Raw genomic sequence first — 23,966 nt, forward strand, 5'->3', positions numbered from 1 at the left:
CCATAATGGAAAACTCGTAATCTGGCTGAGTATTTCTTAGGGACACAGTCTTGGCATGACATCATATTTGTAAATATTTAAAAATAAATTTGGCAGGATCACAATTTTTATCTATTAAAGGTTACTATGATTTCAAGCAAGGGCTTTCTTCTAAAATATTTTCACAATGGAGAGACAATGGATTAGTTAACGTGGCTCAGTTAATAGATAAAGATCAGGAAACACCTAAAATAATAGAGTTTGAATCCGCTAAAAACATTTTTTTATTGTCAAATTAGCATTATTTTGCCTTTCTGCAAATTAGACATTATTCTTGGAAGCTTATAAAGTTATACGGGGGTACATGGGACCCTCCAATACTAGCACCGATAATAAACGCATTTAAAAGGGGCAATTACTCAATCTCATTGTTATACAATATAGTGAATAATGCAGACTATAAAAAATATCTTGACAAAGGGATTGCAAAGTGGAGAGAATTGCACTTTGATAACCTTAGTGAACAAACAGTTTTAAAAAGTATGGAAAAAGTGGCAGAAGCATCACTTTCGATGCTTATGCGTGAACAGCAGATTAAGATTATATGGATGGCATATATCACACCAGAAAATATCTCTATTGTCTCTCGAAAAATACAAAAATTCTGGAGAATGATACATTTTTGGATAAATAAGATTTTTGGTTTAATTTAATTTACAAGGGTAGCATATTATTTTATTTAATTATGGCAATGACTACCGTCAAGTGAGGAAATTCTAGACTATGGTAATTCTAATTGGAAGGAATCTTATTTTGAAAGGATGGAAGAATGTGATTGCACGATCCCTTAAAGCTTTTAAACAGGCCATATATAAACAATTTCTTATAGAACAATTTGATATTTGGTTTAAATTATAAATAAATATAGAAAGGTTCTTTGAAAAATGGATTAAAACCTTAGATTTAGAGGAACAAAAAACACTAATCAAAACTTTTGAAAATACACTATATATTGAGAATTGTAGGCTAAGAGGAGAGTGGCTTTTGCAACTCCTGATGGGGGGAGTGAGGAGGAGGGAAAGGGTAGAGGGTAGAAGGGAGGACATTATTTATTTATTTATTTTTTGTGTTTCTCTTCTTTTTGTTTGTGTTGTTTTTTTCTCTCTTTAATGTTATCTCCTAACGTTAAACAGACTAAAACCTTGGGGTAGGGTTTGTCTATAGGATGGAAGATAATGCTATAGAAATTAAATATGAAGAAGTTGTAAAATGACTTATCAAAATGAAGGATAGAATGAAATATTGCAATGTTGTATTCCTCAGCTTCTTTGTTATATTGGGGCTATATTGGAGGGGACTGTCCCCTATTATTGCATATCCCGTTCATTGTTTAATATATATATGGAAGAAAAAAAATATTTTAGGAATGTTATTCTTTAAAGCAGACTGGAAACCATAGGATAGGCTTTATTTATAGGCCTGAACAAAAGGCTGTGCTAAATATAAGAAAGTTGTAAATTGCTCCATCAAAATGAATGATAAATGTGGTATTGTAATATTGATTCAGGCAATGTTTAAGTATGGAGGGGATTGTCCTCTACTTTTGTTTTTTTCCGTTTATTGTATATTATGTACAAGGAAAATAAAAAAATATAAAATAAAAAAAAGGAACAGGAAATAAATAAATAAATAAATAATATGTATATACAATATAATTGTATGCATGCATGTTAAATATGTGAATAAGTTTTATATACAAATACAATCTGCTGGTTTAGGCGTAGTGGATTTTTGATTCATGCAATAAAATACAGTAGAATCAAACATGTATAAAAAAATAATGATATGATTTATTGTGTAATGCAAAAGAGGCACATACTGAATGATAATAATTTAGCTTAAAAGGACATTAAATGCTAAATACATTTCATGCACCTCCCTCTATGGGTGCCACCATTTTGGAACCTAGGTTATACTGCAGGTATCTGAAGGACAGTTACTGCACATGTAATGTATTAATAGATTTCAACATGGTAGCACCCACAACTAGAGGAAGGCATACTATAGCCTCAATACAATGCTTTTAAAATGTATTTAGTGTGTAATGTCTCTTTAAACACTACAAGAAATTAAAAAAAAGCTTGAAACTGTCAGTTATTCTTAGGATATTAGACATTAATCATTTATATTTAAAGAAAGGGATTTTGACATTAAAGAAGAAATGTTACTGGTAAAGAGGCCTGTTAATGCTTTACCATCTTGTCATTAATTTAATGGCAGACCCTATATAACAGCAGTGAGATGTTATTAAAAGTTCAACATTTCTTTGAGTTTTCTTGTTGAGCATTTAATCCTAGGTGCACACATTTCATATGGATATATTATATGGATATATTAGTGTGAATGTGCAACACACAAACATCGGTGCAAATCCTGATCTTTGTGTATTGTATTTTCTCACTAATATATATCCGACCTGAAACTAACTGAATGCTGCTGCCTGCATTAGTTTAGCAAAAGAATGCTGAATTCCAAATTTTCACCCAAGTTTTAAAAAAAATGAAATATGGACCATATGGTGTCGTAGTAATATAGAGTTTGTAGTGTCAAACACATAATATAGCTAATGTTAATAGCAAAAACAAATCAGTCAGATAACAAAAGGCAAATGTATGAAATACTATAATATCTGTTTTACAGCTAATGACTATAGGTCATTGTGAATGGATAAAGTGTTCAGATAATTTCCATTCTGGTTATGGATTGTATTTGTTTACAAAGTGAAAATTAAGCTAACACAAAACCTTTAAATTATGCATTTTTAGTTTCCTTGTTGATATTTCTTCTAATTTGTCTTTTGTCATTCTATCTTAAACCCTATTCTACCCTGAAATCCATCTTTTTTTTCACTTTGTCGTTAGTCCTCTTGTTCACCCCTTCACACTAAATGACCTTGCTTTCTTCTTGTTCCTCTAACATTCTATTTTGTAGCTCTCTTTCTCCCTACAAACATCACATTGAACCAGGGAAAGTGAAACGTGGCCCCTAGGTCACAGGTTCTCAAGCCCTACTCTCAAAAAAAAAAGAAAAAAAAATCAACAACAAAAAAAAGCAATTTTCTTAAAGTTCACATACTGAAATCATCATAAAAAATAAGTAATATAAAATGTAATAAAATTTATAAATTAAGAAATGATATAATAAAATATATGTAGCAGGTATGTCGTTATATAGTATGTAGTTGTATAGTTAAAAAAATCCCAAAGTAAATATGCAAATTAGTGTTGTAAACTATACAATGAACATATAACACAGTATTATACAACACAGCAGAAAATGTAATTATTCATTAAAGTTTACTTTTCAATAAACTCTATATTATAACTATAGTATGTATAGAAAAACCAGCAGACAAACATTAAAAAATGTTTGTTGTATGAAAAAAAGGTTAAGTAAAAGTTGTTTGGATGCAAATTGAATCTAACAGGAAGTGCCTTCTTGTGAATAACTGATACCTATAGGTATCTATTACTTGCTGGCAACTCCAGAAGAAAATGCTGGTATACTCTGAACAAAAAACTAAGTCCTGTAATACATTTTGGAATACTTTTGTTTGCATGGAACTTAGAAAATTTGTCCATTTCATGTCTAATCTTTAAAATATTCTTAGAATAAATTTAAAACATGAGATTTACATTTTAAAAGTAGACAGATAATATGTAATAGAATAATAGAAGCCAATTTGTTAAACATATTCAGTTGATAGTCTGCTCCTTTGTGGGTGATAAAAGTCAAACTTTCCCTGACCTCCGTGAATTAGGAATGCGGTGCTTAATCTTCACCAGTTGTGTGCAGTCTGTGGTTCTTAGCACTTACACAAACAGTGATTGTTTGCAACAGATTTAAAGTTATGTGCTTCTGTTTACGGTGGCAATGCCAGCTCAAACTGTATGCACAGGTTTTAAATAAAGCTAAAGGAATTTGAATCATTTATCAATTTAAATACGAAAATCAATTTTTTTAGGATTGCCTTCTGGATATAAATCAACGGATATATGTTGAATTACATTTTGTTTGATGAGGTAAGTTTAGGGAACAGTCAATATCTACAGAATTATGCAGTATTTATTATTTAACCTGTCACTATAATTTAAAAGCAAACCATACATTTTCCTTAAATTGTGAGCCTTTTCAAGCAGGGGGCACAAAGAAGGGTAAGAGATGGGCCCAAGCAACACCAGGTCCCCTGTAGGGATCATGTCACTACTAATTGCAGTTCTAAATGAGCCTCCTTAGATGTGTGAGCCCTCTGAGATCGCTGTAGTTATAACCCTGCCTCTAGTCTCTAAAATACTATCCTGAAAATGGGTGATGGCACTAGGGCACTGGTTTTCAAACCTGTCTCAAGCCTCCCTAACAGGCCAGATGTTGAGGATATCTGATAGAGCATGCAATTTTAAGCAACTTTCTAATTTACACCTTATATCAAATTTTCTTTGTTCCTTTTGTATCTTTAGTTGAAAGATCCAGAATGTAAGCATAGGAGCTGTCCCCCATTTTGGTTTGGCACCCTGGATAGCATTTGCTGATTGGTGGCTAATTGATAATAGGAGTAAATTAGAAAGTTGCTTAAAATTACATGCGCTATCTGAATCATTAAAGAAAGAATTTGGATTCAGTATCCCTTTAACCTGCTCTCACCCAAAGAAATCCTGAAAATCTGGCCTTTTAGGAAGGCCTGAGGACAGGTTTGAAAACCAGTGCACTAGGGGGTCAGCTGAGAGGACCCTGAAACTATTTATACATGAAAACTATATAAAATAATGATTAAACAAAAATAAGAATTTGCTTTAAAATCAAGATCCAGTGATATTCTATAATATAATGATTTAGCATAATAAAGCTATGCTTACAACTACACCTTACATTGTTCTTATGTTTTGAATGCAATACATATGCATTTCTCATTGGAATAACCAAATGATCGCTTTACATACTATAAGCAAAACCTAACTCAAATAAATGTACATCAAGGGTTTAAAATGTATAAATTAACCAATGAAGGTGCTATTAGTGATTAGTGGGGATGTCCAATGTCTTAACAAATGAAACCAAACTGACATCCAAAGAAAATGGAGAAGAAAAAGACATTTATGGGCACTCACTTTACACAAAACAAATACATATCATCTAATAGAGCAAAAGTCATACCCAGACCACAGTTCAGGACCACAAACAAATTCCATTAAAACTTAACGCTTAATTCCACAATTAAAAAAGTAAAATCCAACTATTAATATAACCAAATAATGTTAGAAGCAAGTACATGAACAATGAATTGAGAGGTTGAATCAATTAGCAAATAGTCCATATTTAAACCATATTATTAACCAATATTCCAGCTCAAGTAAATTTACTGTATATACATTCAACTGGGGAGACTTTCCCTACATTCTCGTATGTTCACACTATGATTTTGTGAATTCCAACAAAAACTGGGACAATGAAGTGGTCTTATCACTTTTATTAAATTATGCAATAAAAGTCAAACTACTAACAAACTTCCATACACATGTAGCCCATAAATATCTTCTTCACAATTCCAGTGTTTTGGTCTGGATAAATTAATAGGGATAAGTATATATATATATATATATATATATATATATATATATATATATATATATATATATATATACAGTATATATATATATATATATATATATATATATATATAAAACATATAAAGATAAGGTGATAGAGTGAGACTGAGGGTTGAATGGTGAGTAAGAGGTTGGTGATGATAGGGTGGAGTGAATCAGAAAAAAAGTGTGGGGAAACAGGTGTAAGTGTAAGGAGTGTTTGTGAGAGAATGAGGAGTAGGAATCGGTTACAGGTGGGGTAAGGAGAGGAGAGCTCTACTGAACGTGCACCAAATTTTTTTTTTTAAAAATTGAGACACGCTAATAAATATATCAGAAATGCACTGGGGACTTCGCCAGTGACGTTTGGGACACAGGTAACCAATCAGGAAGATTGTATTGTGAGAGCCAATTGGGATGAGCCAGTGGGAAGCACCAGTGAACCAGTGCTCACTGTACCTGTAGAACCTGTCTATCATTATGACAACTGTGAGAGAGAGCTGTCTGGGCAAGTCAAAGTATATTAATACATAGACACACACTATCTGGCAACAGATTTGGTGGGACAGGACCATAAAGAAAAATCAGGTCTAAGAGGTTGAGAAATCTGCTTTTTTAGTGTTGACTGAGATTGTGTGGCCCTCTCAGCAATCCCTGTAGCTAAGGCATTGAGCAAGCATAGAAGTGGATATGGGGACATGGTTTTCAAATGTTTAAAGGACCTTCCTTGTAGTTTGGGGAGTATTTGAGAGCATATTACATTTACATAAGCATAGTAAAATGCATTATTTATATTGCTCGCATTTTCTGCTATCAGTTTTGGCAAATAGTATTTCATTGCTCCCCATAAGACTAGATACTTGGTATGAATAATAATATTTTACTAAGATTGTGTGTGTAGACCAATGGTTACAATGAGTTTTACATTTAAACATACATAAACATTTTAAAGGAAAATACTTTGTGTCAGACCATTTTATTATTGCATTGTTGCTCACATAATATATATGCCACCAATCAGCAAGCACTACCCAGGTGCTGAACCAAAAATGGACCGGCTCCTATGCTTACATTACTGCTTTTTCAAATAAAGATACCAAGAGAATGAAGAAACATTGATAATAGGAGTAAATTAGAAAGTTACTTAAAATGAATGCTCTATCTGAATCATGAAAGAAAATAATTGGGTTTACTATCCTTTTAAATCAGTGTCTGATTCATCAAAGTAAAGGAGAGCTGGCTTTACTAGGGCTGTATCCATTAATGTAAAAAAATAAAATATCCATCCCCACAATGGCATTTTAAGTTCTTATAAAACATTTATTTTGTATTTTCAACAAATGAGTATAAACAAAGCCTGCAGATGCATGAGATAACTACTACTAACAATTAGGTATATTAATGATGGGCAAACAGAAATGGCTGTATATATGGCCTCCATTACCAGAAAAAAAGGGAAAGGAAATGGGTACTGTAGTTTTGTAGTGAAGAGCATTGCCAGTTTTCCTGCACAAAACCACTGGAAACGCAAAAGAAATTAAAGGGGCAATTCACTTCCATTACTAAAATATGTGCACACTTTCTATGGCACCAGCTACTACTGAGCACGTGCAACAGTTCACAGTATATGCATTTTGTGATTTGTTGATCACTGTCACATGATACAGGGAGACTGTAATTAATAGTCCCTATTAAATAGGTGGGGTTCGTGGCACCAAGTGCCCACATTAGATCTTCCATTCTTCATATTGCTTGCAGCTCCTTTCAATTATATGCCCATCAGTCAGACCTCAGATCAGACGCACATACACTAAAGTCAAAATTAACGTGTCATTATTTAGATCAAGAATATTATTTTTTTTAAAAGATTTATGAAAACGTGCGCATATTTTTATATGCAATCTTTCTGAGGCACAAGCTCTCCTACGGAGCATGTACATAAGTGCACAGAATAATAAGTGGGGGAATAATACAATAAAACACTGACTGAATATAACTCTACTAAAACATCTGTTCTAATCCACCTTAAGTGAACAAACGAAGTATTGGCTGTGAGAGGGTCATGGGAGGAGCTTAAAGGGCTGCAGTCTGAAACTGACGAGGATAATAGTGTACAGTACTTCGACTTGTAACACTGTGACTCCGCCCATAATACGTCACTGGTATCCTTAGCAGTTTGAGCTAGAGCGGCTCAGTTCAGTGTATGAGAAGTGCATTGGGAGCATCTTCTAAGCACAGCAGAGAGCTCCTGTGTGGGACATAGAGGCTACAAGTGCACGACTTTGGGAAAATTGCAGGAAAAAATGGCACAGACAGTTACCCTTAATGGCCCATCTCCTTGGGGATTTAGGCTTGTAGGGGGCAAGGATTTCAGCACCCCACTGACTGTATCAAGGGTAAGCAAGCGCAGATGTAAATTTGATTTTAAGATTATTTTTCTGTTTAGGTTTTTGTGTCTCTACTGTCTGCATACTTTGACTGGGATAACCTGTATCATTCTGCATGCTTTTTAATCTTAACAGAAATAAAGTTTTTTAATGGAGATTGGATGACAGTCCCTGGGTGTATTGTACTTTCCTAAACACTGTGCCAAGAAGGTTCTACTTATTTGCTTTGCAGATCCTGCTAGTAGCTTTTAGATGATTCAATAAGGAAATTACCTAGCTGCTGCCTCTGTGTGACTTTGTAAAGCACAGTGTGGCCACCGAAACTGACTCACTGCCACTTCTGCCACATCACTTTCAATGAGAGTTTCCAGGACACAAAGAGCTTTCCTCAGTAGTGTCTTTCTTTACATCAAGTTAGTGAATGACTGGCTATTATTCTCAGTCACTTTCCTTTTGAACAGTGTTCTCTGAGATTGTTGTTTTTTATTGCTGGGCTATAATCTCCTTTGTAGTTAAAAAACAAGCAAATGTGTGTGTGTGTTTCAACATTAGTAATTGTACCTTGCAAAACTCTGCAGCCAACTTCAGGGACCATTCCTGTGGTATAGTTTAGGAACATATTACGGTTTGTGTACTTTGGATAAATATTTAGGTTTCTTAGCAGGAATGGTTACAACTGATTGTATTGATAACAAGTATAATAGGTTGGTCAATGATTACTAACATTTTGTTGATAATGGCTGTAAGACATAAATACTGATTTTTTATGGATGTTGGCAGTCCCTCAAAGGACCTTTGCTTAGGTACAGTAATACATGTTTACCAGTGTTTGTCAAATCTTCACATCTGGCAGATGTTTGGATTCTAAATAATGATGTATTTGTCACCATACTACTTCCACCATATTAGTCTATTTACATATTAGGAACTAAATATTTAGTTTGATGGAAAGAATGTTCTTTTGTTAGGTAATACAGCCTGCTATGTAGATACATGGATACAGCAGTACACATACTACATTTTATATCAGTTTGGTAAAACAATTTGTTGATTGATTAGGTTGAGTTATATATAGTTACATCTTTTGCCACTAGTAAATAAGTATGATATACTATATCATATCATATCCTGGAAATCTTATAGTACATCTTGGTCAGATAATAAATATGTATTTTACCTGTGCACTCACTATTCTATTTGATGTAAATCTTCTGATATATTTTTTATAATGTAATCAATTATAAAATGTCAAGATTTTTTTAATATATGTTCAGTACTGAAATAGAAAACATTTGAGAGTTTTTCCTAATTCCTGTGTTACACAATATATATATATATATATATATATATATATATATATATATATATATATATATATATATTAACATAAATTAGCCTTTTAATATTAGTTTTCAAAATCAGCAACTGGTTATTGTCTGCTCTTTGCAACTTTTTTGTTTTCATTGTTTACACTAAATATTCTTATTTAAGCTATCAGTAAGAACATTAGTGAAAACTTTCTCTTGTTAAATCCAACAAAAATCTTTGCTGTAATCCAAAGGATCTTAATATAATAAAAACAAAACTTTAATTTTAATTGAGTTGTAAGCTTTTTCCAGATCTCACCCAACAAAGGAGTGTCAGTTAGCAGATTACCGTTTCACATAGATGGAAATTGACAAAAGATACATAATCCCATTATTGACTAGCAATCTTCCTGTTTGGTCACAGGTGCATGTGTGTTATACCATAGATAGGCAGTTTCTATTTAGCTGGGACATTATTCATGTATGGGCTGTATTTTTTTTTTTATAAAAGAAGAACAGCTTCCATTATGTTATACAATAACAGTACATTTTAGTGGTGTCTAAACTTTTCATATGTTGGCTCAAAATATTTTTTCTATTGTTGAATATGAATATATATATATATATATATATATACACACCAAGAAATATATTAACTTTGGAACAGAAAGGACTACAGGAGGCAAAATGTTTTTTTATTTTTTTTTACATAGAATTAAGTAATATGGCCACATTATATAGCCCATGGTCTTACTTCACTGCTCTGTCTTTCATGTTGATGAGGTCACTAAACACAGCTCTTTAACAACTGCGGTGTAGTAATACTTTCTTAACTGCAGCTGTTTAAAGTGAGTTTTTCTATTGTAATCCAAGAGAAAGGGAAGATCAAACACTAAAGATCATGATTTATTAAATTAAAGCTTATATGACTGTGCAGTTTTTTTGTTTACAGAAAGGATATATTATGTCATTGTTTGAAATGGAATTTTGGAGTTAAATTTTGTGTGATTAGTGGTTCCACTTAAACTGATCATTTCCCCCAAAGCATTTTTCTTCTGATGAAAGTAATATACAGACAGCACCTGTTTTACAGTCTTAAATAATGGTATAAAGTGTTGGAGAGCGAATGTTTGGTTCAGGAGCTGGATTCCAAGTTTATTTTGAGGGGTTATGGATTATTCCTCTTTTCCTCTCTCTTTATAATTTTTTTGAAATCTTTTTATTATCTAGTGAGACAACATGCAGTTTGTCATTACAAATAAATAATAATTACCTACAAATTTCCTTGTTTCTTTAAAAAAATGTTGTCTGTCAGCTATTTATAATTCAGGAAACTTTAACCCTTTCGTGACTGATTTGATTTGTCTACATCGGAAAAATGTTCTGATGTAAACAAATTGAAATCTTGCGATCGTCCATGCGATCGCGAGATTTCAATGATGGGATTGAGTCAGGGGGATTAGCCTACATCGCTAGACACACCCATCAGGTCCCGATCACATTCTGGAAGCACCGTTGGCTTCGGTACAGCCAAACGGCTAGGACATTCAATGCCGCCCTAATGTTGGTAAAAGGTTAATCTCAAAGTGGAATTTAAAGGAATAGGAAAGTCAAAATTAAACTTACATGATTCAGATAGAGCATGTCATTTTAAAACACTTTTTTATTTCACTTCTATTTTCAAATGTGCTTCGTTCTCTTGGTATCCCTTGTTGAAAAAGAATATGCAGTGAGAGTGCTTATTGGTTCCTGCACACATGTATCTCTTGCAATTAGCTAGATCATGTGTTCATCTAGTTGCCAGTATTGCAATGCTGTTCCTTCAGGAAAGGATAACAAGAGAATGAGGTAAATTTGATAATCAAAGTAAATTAGAAAGTTGTTTAAAATTGCATATCCAAATCATGAGAAAAAAAAATAGGGTTTACTGTCCCTTTAATGTAGTCTTCTTTTTTTCTTGTTGTTAATTCATTGTTTTGTTTAACATAATAAAGACCAGGATATTTAACTGCTAATTATTTTATGATACTTTGAAATAAATAATATATTTTTTTCTCCTATTTTAGTTTCTTATATGTAATCCCTGGTTCTCAGGTGTAGACAAATTGTAGAATTAAAGGGACAGTCTACAATAGAATTGTTATTGTTTAAAAAGATAGATAATACTTTTATTACCCATTCCCCAGTTTTGCACAACCAACACAGTTATATTAATACACTTTTTACCTCTTTGATAACCTTGTATCTAAGTATTTTCTGACAGCCTCTTGATCACATGACTTTTTATTTATTATCTATTGGACGCATTTAGTACTGTATTGTGCTAAATCTTAAATACCTCCTCGGGCGTGAACACACATGAACTATCTCCTGTTGTGAAAAGCAAATAAAAAAGCATGTGATTAAAGGCTATCTATAGTTTCTTAGAAACAAGCAGAAATTTAGAGGTTTAAATGTTATAAAGTATATTAATATAACAATGTTGGTTGTGCAAAGCTGGGGAATGGGTAGTAAAGGCATTATCTATCTTTTTAAACAATAACACTTTTAGTATAGACTGTCCCTTTAAGTCGTAGATTGTTCCTTACAATTAAACTGTGATTTTGCAAATTTATCAACTTAGATAAGTTCCAGTAAAATATGTCAGTATAAGAAAAAAAATCAATAATGTGCAAAGAGCAAATGCCAAACATAAGTTAATCTTCAGAATATTAAGAAACACCTTAACATGTATGGATATCTGTTATGTATCTCTGCTGGGGTTTTTTCTCACTTAAAGGGATAGAAAGGTGAAAACTAAAATGTGCATGTGTACATTTCAGTTTTAAATAGAAGCATTTTTGCAATCTACTTCCATTAGCAAAAATGCTTCTAGTAAAAGTTATAACTGATTTTCAGCAGCATACGCACATTTCCTATGAGGGCCGTGCGGTATTCAAACACCTTCTCAGAGAGTCAGGATGGGCTTGTATGACACAAATTAAGTCTTCGAAGACACAATGCACACTACTGCCTTCTCTCTGATCTTGAATACTGGTGCACTGCCCCACACAGCATACGTGCATATGCCACAGAAAAGCTCCCAGTTTAGCACTCTTGATGAGGTTGGGCTGGGATACCCAGTGAAAGGGGCTGGGAAAGCAGAAAGTGCAGACCCCTCCCCCTTTCCTGAAAATGAAAAGACAGATTACACAAACAATAGCAGTAGGAATTTGTAGACTTGGGTCTACATCTGATACTTTTGGGGCTTGGTTATGAGTCTGAAAATCAGCAGAATGCTTTTAAAAAATAAGCAAAACTATACATTGTTAAAAAACACCCCGAGATGGGCTATATAAATGGATCATCTACGAAAAAATATGTAAAGAAAAATCTAGTGTACAATGTCCATTTAAAGGGACATTAAGCTGCAATAATAAGGTACTCTGCATTTTATTATTGAGCATAAATATGTTTTTAACCTAAGCATAGAGGTTAAAGTGGCATTCTAATGCAGAGAGATACCATGTTTTTTTAGAACATGTCATTTTTGTATTACTGACCCTATGTAACTGTGTGAAAAAGTTGCAAGGCCAGCACACACTTCATGAGAATGTTCTTTTAAATCACTTTAGGGTAAATGTAGGTGCACACCTGAAGGACCTCCCTTTCCAAAGTCCCAGCAAACGTAATGAAATAGAATACACAGGTAGCACTCTAGAGTGCTACCTGTGTGTCCTATGTAACTGTGTTTCATTCCCACAATGATAAGGTAAAGCCCTGCTTGCAGCTCCTGGCACAACTGGTGATTGGCGCAGTTGTGCAACTTTTGCTCCTTGACTGATTGGCTGTGTCCTGCTCAAGACCTTTACCAGTCTAAGGGCTAGATTACAAATGGGCCACAAATGGTAGTGTAGGGGGCATTATCATTCACTCAACCCCCGCAAAAGAATAACATACAGTCTAATTTGGTATTAAAAGTGTAAGTTTTTTTAGCACATCCTATATTTTAAACGGATAGCTCAAGGAGCACTATTAGCACACTCATTGTGCTCTTTAGACATGGGCATTCAGCAGCTTTGTTAGCTGCCGAATGCGGAAGTAGGAGGCCCCTCGTTGACTTCTCCTATTTTCGGAGCCGGATTTATGCTTGTGAAAAATCACCAAATTAAGATCTGGATTTGCACAGAGCGTAATGTGGTGATCTTTCACAAGCATAAATCTGGCTCTAAAAATAGATAAAGTCAACGAGGGGCCTCATACTTCCACAATCGGCAGCTAACATAGTTGCCGAATGCCCAAATCTCAAGTGGTGAGTTAAGTGTTGTGCTTGAGGGCAATCCAAAATAATGTTCTAAAAGTCAGCACTTTTTAAGACCTGGAGTAAACCATTATTATTAATAGTATAGGACAAGCTACGTGAAGAACTTCACTACTTGTGCAACATCGGCTTTACTTTTGAGCAACATCCAACATGAGCAACCCCATCAAAATTTGTTATGCAGATGTTAACAAACACTAGACTATTGCTTGAGCAAAAAAAAAGTTGGCCTTGTAATATGAGAGCAAAATAAAAGTTCTATTGATCACATTCAAGTGACGTTAACACACAAAAGCATTAACATTTTTGTGCACCCTTTGTAATCTAGGCCATAGTTAAAGGGACATAATACTCATATGCTAAATCACTTGAAACTGATGCAGTATAACTATAAATAGCTGACAGGAAAATTTCACCTTAGCATCTCTATGTAAAAAAGGAAGATATTTTACCTCACAATTTCCTCAGCTCAGCAGAGTAAGTTCTGTGTAAAAAGTTATACTTCAGCTGCTCCCAGCTGCAGGTAAAAAAATAAAAATAAAGAAATGAACAGCAGCCAATCAGCAGTGCTGAGGTCATGAACTCTTTTACTATGATCTCATGAGATTTGACTTAACTCTCATGAGATTTCATGGTAAACTTCCTTAAACTGAATAGGGAAATAAGATAAGTGTGCATGAAGCTCGCTCCTTTGCCTGTCCTGGGACAGACATACTGATTTGCTGCTTAGAAGTCCTTTACAATGGAATGTGGCTACTGAGGAACTTTTGAGGTAAAATATCTTTATTTTTTACATACAGATGTTCAGGTGATATTTTCTAGTCAGCTTTTTACAGCTATGCTGCATCACTTTCAAGTGTTTCAACATTTGGGTGTCATGGTCCTTTAAGGTGATTGTTTAAAAATTACATATTCTAACAAATTAAAGAATGTAATTTTTGTATTAGAATGTCAATTTAAAAACATAGTTAAAATCCTTGTGTGTCTGCTGAGCCAGTCAGGAGCCGACAAACGCCAGCAGTGTAAAGTTCAGGATTAAACCCTTTGTTAAAAACTTTATTTTATTCAAATAATATTGAAATAAGAAAATGCCCAAACACATAATATTTGTTCTTGCATCTTTATTTTCCTTTAAAGAACCAGTAAATACAGTAGATCTGCATAATCAACAAATACATGATAACAAGGCAATGCAATAGCACTTAGTCTGAACTTCAAATGAGTAGTAGCTACATTTCTGAAAAATTTCATTTATGTCCATTTTCACTCCTCCTGGATCATGTGACAGCCATCAGCCAATCACACATGCAAATACGTATATTCTGTGAACTCTTGCACGTGCTCAGTAGGAGCTGGTGACTCAAAAAGTATAAATTTAAAAAGACTGTGCACAATTTATTAATGGAAATAAATTAGAAAGTTGTTTAAAGGGATACTGAAACCTAATTTTTTCTTTCATGATTCAGATAGATTATGAGATTTTAAGCAAATTTATAATATACTCCTATTATCAATTTTTCTTTGTTCTCATGCTATCTTGATTTGAAAAAGCAGTACTATAAGCTTTCGACCATTTTTTGTTCAGTACCTGGGTAGCACTTGCGGATTTGTGGCTAAATGTAGCAAACCAATCAGCAAGCTCTACCAGGGTGCTGAACTAAAAATGGGCCGACTCCTAACCTTTTATTACTGCTTTTTTTTTAAATCAAGATAACATGAGAACAAATAATAATTCATAATAGGAGTAAATTAGAAAGTTGCTTAAAATTGCATGCTCTATCTGAATCATGAAATAAATAAATGTGGGGTTAATATCCCTTTAAAACTGCCTGCTCTATCTGAATGATGAAAGTTTAATTTTGACTAGAGTGTCCCTTTAAAGATGTTATATTAAAAGCCTGTGTTGATATTTATGTACTAAGGTATCTCTCTCTGCTATTTATTTAGCGCTCTCCTTATACTGTTGTTTTTAGTTTTCATTTGTAACACTTGCAAGGATTAGTTGTTACAATTTAGGGAGTAGCTAGATTTAGATTATTTCGGAGTGTTACATCTTTTACTTGTTTTTATTTTATATTAAAAGCCTGTACTAGATTTGTTTGTTACATTTCAACTTGTAACAAGTTCACTTTCTTAAAACTTTTACACAACTCTGGACATTTACTTCTTAAAAAATGAATTTGGTAGGAAACAAACTTGCTGATTATATTAGCTTTGTTTTCCAGGATGATAAATTTGAAGATACATAAAATGGATAAACAGTAGGGGCATTTGTTGCTTTGGAAATACAATGCAAAATTAGGGTTATAAGTAAATAATTTAAAAAATGCATGGGCATAAATACAATTAAATTTCCTTTTTTAATTCTTCTTGTGACAAATTAGTTCATCAACAAAACTAAAAACATTAATTTTTAAATAAGATAGATAGAGATAGATAAAATATCTTTCACATTGTCTAGAAGGAACCAGGAAAAAGGGTTGTATAATTTCTGGTTCTGATATACAAATAAATAATGATAACTAAAGTGTGTCATAATAAAATACATAATACTATCTCCTATAGAATTCCCCCCCCCCTAGAATTTATAAGTCACATGTTTTATTCAGTTTAAAACATTTTACTCAATGATGTTTGCCTGCATAGTGCAGTGAGACAGTCTGTAAAAATCAATACAATGTGTTTATTAAACTGTAGTTCAATATCACTAACAAAACAAAAAAAAAGCAAATAAACTCTTGTTGATATATCAGTTGAAATACATTTAACAGGCCTTCGTCACACAATACACATGTAACCACAAAAAGAATATTGTTTTTTAAAACTTAGTAAAACCTGCTGGAGAAATGTTTGCATTGAAGTGTGTGGGAGTTCTGGCTAAAATCAGATAATAGAATTAACTTACAATATACATTATAGATTGGTCAAATTTAGCATAGCAACTATCACTAGTTTTGTCTGAGATTCAGGATTTCTTCAGTAGAGGGCGCTCTTGAATATAATGGGCTATGGCATAACATGATGCAAACTTGACATTTTTTTTAGTGTAAACTAGTCAGCAATAATACAGGATAGTAATCAATATCATTTGTATAAAAGGGCAATACCACTGGGATATTGCTGATCGCAATAAAAAATGTTATTATCTAAATCATAGAGGTGACTATTATGCATAAGAGATATGTTAGACTAATATTGATTGTGAAGGTTGTATCAATAAATGTATCATAGTATGAATAGCATCCTAGACAAAAATATGACCTAGTTTTGCTATCTTAATATATATTATTGAAACCAAAAGTGAAATGTAATAGCAGACTCTGTAGGCAAAACTAAAATGAGCAGCACTTGTATTGAGGAATTAACAACATACAAATCTTATTATAGGGGGCGCCCTTGAGAAAAGGAAAAAAAAAATTAAAGAAAATCACTAATAAAAATCGGACATAAAAATGAAAACCAAAACAGTATAATAGCCAAGCCAATTAAAATAAGAGACAAGTTTCCTTAAATGGTTATAGGTGGTAATTCTTTAAAAGTTCACAATTTGTCGAAGCCCAGGCTGCTCTTTGAGGGGGTTTGGTCCAACTCCCAATATCAGCAATCTGTAGATAAGAAACATAAACAGGGATGGCACAGTCTGATAGGGGATGATATATCAATAATGATGATGTCACTCACATTTGTTGTTGCACCAGGGATAGCAGGTGCAAAAAGGCAGGCTAGAATCTAACAGTCATCCAGGAGACTGATATCCCTATCCTTGCCAGAGGATTGCTGTCCGCTTTGCTGGTGTATCCTGGGATATCAGTCTGCTGGATGACTGTTAGATTCCAGCCTGGCTTTTTTGCACCTGCTATCCCAGGTGCAACAACAAATGTGAGTGCCATCATCATTATTGATATATCATCCACTATCAGACTTTGCTAGGCCATGTGACGCACCTGTTTATGTTTCTAATGTATTGAGGGATGATTCATTTTGTCCATAAAGGGACATAAATATGCAAAAAAAAGAAAATGTGGTTAAATTGGGAATATGGACAAGGGATATGAATTCCTGAACTGATCTTGCCTTGCTAAACTTTATAAACTGTGCTAACAAAATAGCTGTAATTTGACACCATTTCTTTTGAAATGCAGTGCTTAATTACTGATAAAGGTTATAAGTTACGGGACAGGACACCTCCTAATTTTCTGTAATGATTTGGATAGAACATACAATTTTAAACAACTTTCCAATTTACTTCTATTATCAAATTTGCTTCATTCACCTGTGTTGCTCTAACTGCCAGTAGTGCAGTACTTCTCCTTCAGCAAAGGATAACATCTATTAGCCAATCACAAGAGACAAATGCGTGCAGGCACCAATAAGCAGCTAGCTCCCACTAGTGTAGGATATTTGCGTATTCTTTTTAAACAAGGGACACAAAGAGAACAAAGCGCATTTGAAAACAGTTAATTTTAAAGTGTCTTAAAATTACATGCGCTATCTTCATCATGTAAGTTAATTTTTGACTTTCCTATCCCTTTAATGTTCCTTTAATTCTCCATTCCCATCTGTTACTCTTTCCTTGACCTGCGTAGACTGCAGGACAGATAAAGAAGGGACTGACTTGCAAATATATGAACGCTGACAGTTGTGAGAATTGCGGACTCTAGAATAAACATCCCCTTGAACTGCCCTGCTTTAACTATTGGTTTCCAAATGTAGTCTTCAAAATGTGCATCACATATTATATTGAGGGTAACTATTTCTTCTCTTCTAGCCTACACAAAGCGTTTTTACAGATATAACAGTGATGTTGCTAGTGAGGCGTGTTATACAGCTGGAAAGAAATTCTACTTAACCCTGCATAATCCCTCGAGTCCCACAAACATAAGAGTGTATTTATTTATTTTTTATTTTTTTATTAACTAGACAGATACATTACACAATGCACTATTTAACATTAGGTTGTTTCAATAGGAAAAAAAAAAAAAAGGATTTTAATTGAAGCTGTTGCAATCAGGTCTCCATGTCAGCCACACTTTCTAAAGAGAACAATAATAGTAAGGTATATATATGTTATATAGCAAATAAAATCTCCTGGCTGTCACCAGTGGAATAAAACAGACTAGCAATAAAATATACAAGCAGCTGCTAGACATTTATAGCAAAGTACACTCCGGTTCTCTATTTTAATTACTAGACAAGTATTCAGGGGAAATGATTACAGCACATTTTGCTAAAATGGTTTGTGATAAATATGATTTAAACAAATAAATTATTAAAGGTCTATATAAATAGCAGTGATCATTACAATATAAAAATGAGAACATGATTTGTAAGCATACAAACTAGATTACCTCTCTCATACAGTATACAAGGGATGACTAAGTGCATTATCAAGTGTAATGTATGTCAGTCATATATACAACATGATAACGAAGAAATATGTGCTCTATGATTTGCATGCAAGTTTAAAGGCCATTAAAGAGACAGGTAAATAAAAGTTAAACATGGTTCAGACAGAGTATGCAATTTTAAGAGCTTTCGATTTTCAATTTACTTGTCAAATTCAGTGCAAAAATGAGAGCTACCTAGTGATTGGTAGATACACACATACCTCTTGTTATTGGTTCACCAAATATGTTCAGTGCATTGCTGCTCTGGAGCTAAATGTCACCTTGTGTGACACGCACATACATACATATATGCCATATATAAGCAAATAAGGACTACACTAATTTTGTTTGCATAATTTGCATTACTTTGCAGTCCAGGGACATACCCCTTGAAAAGGCAAAGCCTCTTGATTTTTTTTTTTTTATCAAATTACTTTTGTTGTGCTCAGTTTGGAATATATATAACAAAGTCCTAAAGTCTGCAGGGTGCACATCTGCCCGTCTAGTCTCAGTTGGAGAAAAAAAAACCCACAGATTTTTATTTTGTATAATGAAACATTTTAGGGAAACTTAACATTGAGTTTCATGTCCCTTTAAGTGTTTTTTTGCTTTTGTTACTTTCATATGTTTTATGCCCACACAGAATTTTATCCCATTCCACGCTGGAATGAGTTTGATTCATTCCTGCTGACAGAAGTAACCCTGTGGAAATCTGTTAAGGCACTTGAAGTAGGATGTTAAGACCAGAACTGAATTCCTCTCTCACTCTTTTTTCCATTTATGTCACCGACTAGCAGTTATGGTGACTGTTGCAGATTTCTGGCAGGGTTTAGAAAACATCCATCAATTTTAAGTTTCCAATTTAAGTAACAACATAATTCCTGTTATTGAAGCTCAAGTAAAGTAGCAGAAACCTGTGCTGTTTCAACATGATATTAGTTTGACGTTAGAAAATGGCTTCCATGCAAAAAACGCTCTCTTCTCAGTGTTTTTAAAGGGACTAGTTCAATTATGTGATGCAGAAAAGAATTTCATTACATATCAAATACAATTTTATTTACTTAGGTCATGACCTCCTCATATATGCACTGTAATTAAAGTACCATCTCAAACTGTATTTATCTGCTGGCTCCAGTAGGTTTCACAGAAATTTAGTGAGCATTGCATGGGTTATTTTCACAGACTACATTCCAATATTGGATTTAATTATTTTAGCATTGTAATAAAAAAATCATATGGTATAGCAACAGGTGTGTGGTCCAAAAATGATGGTAGGAAGAATCTGGCTTCCTGCTTAATGGGACATAAACACATCTAGTGAGTTAGTGACAAGAGGCATGAAGGTAATCGCCAGTCACCTCCTAGGTCCTGAAGTGCATTGCCGTTTCTAAACCTATCTAGGTATGCTTTTCAATAAAAGATAGCAAGAGAATAAATAACATTTGATAATAGAAGTAATTTTAAAAGTGTCATTCAAATTGAATGCACTATCTGAATCATGATACTTTATTGTTGACGTTTGTCCCTATAAAAGTATCAGAACCAGTGAGGTAGTTTGAGATCCTACACAATTCATCTCTAGATGTTGTAGTTACAGAGTTGGACTTGAGCCAGCCTTTTAGATGTAGGAGTAGGTTTGGTTGCATACGGTAAAGCAAACAGATACCAATATGGTATCAGGAATAAGTTCAGGGACAAGCTGAGCAGGATATAAATAAAAGTAAACAACTTTACAGATAAAAAAAAGGAATTATTTTCATATTCAAGTGTGGATGGGGTTTAAATTTTGAGAACCGAAGACAGGGGCTTGAAAACAGCAAGATTGGGCTCAACAATTCTTATGGTCATGAATGTACTGGGTAAGCAACTCGAGAACAGCAGGATAGGTTTGGCAGTTGGTGTAGTAAAGAATGGACTGGGTATGCAACTTAAAAACAGCTGGACAAGACTTGGTACCACATTGGGTTAAAAACAGACCTTAACTACAACAGGACAGGATTTGGCCAGTCCAGTGGGCATGAACACTTGACAACAGCAGAACAGGATTTGTTAACTACACTAGGCAGGAATAGACTGGCTTGTTTTTTGACAAGTTTGGGCTTTGCTGAATGCTGTTTTACTACTTTTAAAATGATGGAATAAAAGTCAAATTTTATTTGGAATTTCTCCTCCCGTATCTTTTTCTACAGGAATAGACTGGATCAACAACTTGACAACAGCACAACATGATTTGTTAAAGGGACAGTCTACAATAGAATTTTTATTGTTTTAAAAGATAGATAATCCCTTTATTATCCATTCCCCAGTTTTGCATAACCAACACTGTTATATTAATATAGACTGGGTCAACAATTTCACAACACTAAGTTGTGTAAGGTGAGAGTAAAAGGAGCACACTTGAATTGGATCAAAGCTGACCTCATTCAAATGTACCAGTTTCGGGATTCATTGTGGTCAAAGTTCAAGCATACTGGCTCTATGAACGATCACTGTGTATATAGATAATGGCGAAATATATGCACTAAACAAACAAAATTGGCCAAGGCCCAATATTTCTGTGAAAATCTGAACAATAACATATCAAACCCTAGAAAGTTTTGGAAACTCATAAATAACTTACAAACTCCACCAATCCACTCCCAACCCTCCACTGTCAATGTGGACAACCAAACCCTGCAACTCCCCTTAGAAGTAGCAAATGCCTTTAACAATTATTTTGTCGGATGCTCCACCACCCTGATTGACAAACTAATAAATGACTTGCATCCTGAAGCTACAAATGTGGATCAGGCCCCACTAAATCAGCAAAGACCCAATATAGAGAAGTTCAATTTTAGACCTGTACCCATCAATGTCATTAAGAAACACCTTAATAACCTAAAAACGAAAAACCAGTCTGGACCTTTTAATCCCAGCAATGCTGTGGAAGCTTAATGCGCCAGCCTGTTACAACCCTAATTAACGAATCCTTGGAGTCTGGATGCATACCCAAACTTTGGAAGACTGCAAGAGTAGTGCCTCTCCAAAAAAGTGGGGAGATATCATTGCTCCCAGTATTGTCAAAAATCTTAGAAAAATGCGTCCTTACGCAATTATGTGAATATTACCAACAATCTAACTATCCGACCCCTGATCAATCAGGTTTTTGTACAAATCACTCCACTACAACTTCTCTCCTAAAAGTTTGCAACGACATCCAAACTGGAATGGAACAAGGAGACCTAACTGGAGCTATTTTCCTTGATTTTGCAAAGGCCTTTGACACAGTAGACCATGACATACTACTGCTCAAACTAAAAAACTCAGGTATTGGTGATCTTCCGCTAACCTGGTTTCGATCATATGTATCAGATCGATCACAATATGCCTCCATTTCTGACAGCGACTCCCTCCCTCTCCCAGTCACGTGTGGTGTTCCCCAAGGTTCCATTCTCGGCCCCCTACTATTCACATTATTTATAAATGATCTGCCTAATTTCTGCAAATCCTCAACTGTACACATGTATGCAGATGACACGGTAATCTATGCAAACAATTCCGATCTGCCGCAGCTTGAAGCAGTGCTCCAAGACCAGTTCACAGACGTAGAAAAGTGGATCTCAAGAATCAAACTCTTCCTAAACACTGACAAAACTGTCACAATGATCTTTGGAACGGGACCTTAACTACACAAACTACAATATTCCCATCTGTGCATCAAAACAAAATCAAATTGCACACTTACCGCAGTCCACTCTTTTAAATACTTGGGTATGTTGTTAGACCCCAATCTATCTTTTGGCCTCCATATAGAAAAACTGGCATCTAAACTTTATCCAAAAATAGGTGCCCTGTACAGAAACAAATCCTGCCTCAGCCCTACTGTAAAGGAAAAGATTGTACAGCAAATGTTGATGCCAATCATGGATTATGGAGATGTAGTATATGCACCTGCACCGCAAACTCACCTTAATAAACTTAATACATTGTATAACTCGTTCTGCCGCTTTGTGCTACAATGTAACTACAGGACCCACCATTGTGACATGCTAAAAGAACTAAACTGTCTGTCGCTGGAATCCAGACGCACCCTCCATCTTTCCTGCCTTGTGTTTAAAAGATTTTTTGGGAAGCTCCCACCCAACTGAGCAGAATGCTCTCAGCAGTTATTCCCACCTCCCATAACCTCCGATCCAGTACCAGCACATTATTTAGCTTGCCTCAATACAAAAAGAAAGCAGCTCGATCCTCCTTTTCCTACAGAGCACCACAATTATGGAATGACCTCCCTCACACTTTCAAACCTTCCCCATGCCTAATATCCTTTAAGAGATCCCTCTATACATATCTCGAAACAAAATGCACCTGTCATGGTTGATTATATATTTCCTACCTGTTCTATGTTAAATTTTTGTGCATATATTGTGTATTATTATTGTTTTTGTAATTTATTGTACCCATTGTGCCAATGCAATGTTTTGTGTACCCAGGACATACTTGAAAACGAGAGAAATCTCAATGTATCTTTCTTGGTAAAATATTTTATAAACAAATTTAAAAAAAAAAAATTATGCCTCTGATTTTAATTTTTTTTTAACCTCAGATCCCTTCTTTTTCAGCTGTCCCCATGCACTCAATTTAGCATGTAAGCTGACAAGCCATCCCATACTGTAGATCTCTTCATTAAAGTGATATATATCATAGGGAAATTCAGGGACGTCACACCAATGGTGCTATAGTTCTTATCTCTTGCCTGTGCTTTCTCCCATGTATGGGAACACTATCAGGCACATGCTTCCTATCAGACATGTGCATAAGGACTGTAACTGACAAAGGAAGCCAGAGGGATACTTATGGCATTACAGTCCACTGTGCAAATGAAAGAGAGAGTAGATTGACAACCAAAGTAAGGACAAGATCTAGGCTGTGCCTTTAAATGTGAGACAGATCTGAGTGTGGATAAAGCTAAATTTTATTTACAGAAT

At 34.3% G+C, this 23,966-nt stretch overlaps 1 protein-coding gene across 1 annotated transcript in view; it reads left to right on the top strand.

The window, feature by feature from the left end:
• The first annotated feature begins 7,804 nt into the window (after nt 1-7,804).
• PDLIM4 (PDZ and LIM domain 4) overlaps nt 7,805-23,966 on the top strand; it is a 294,388-nt gene continuing 278,226 nt past the window's right edge. Inside the window, exon 1 of the mRNA XM_053717189.1 lies at nt 7,805-8,017. Coding sequence (XP_053573164.1) covers nt 7,925-8,017 — 93 coding nt within the window. The 5' untranslated portion in view covers nt 7,805-7,924. The remainder of the gene's footprint in view (nt 8,018-23,966) is intronic.

Source organism: Bombina bombina, chromosome 6 (genome assembly GCF_027579735.1).
Source record: "Bombina bombina isolate aBomBom1 chromosome 6, aBomBom1.pri, whole genome shotgun sequence".
NCBI classification, from domain to species: Eukaryota; Metazoa; Chordata; class Amphibia; order Anura; family Bombinatoridae; genus Bombina; species Bombina bombina.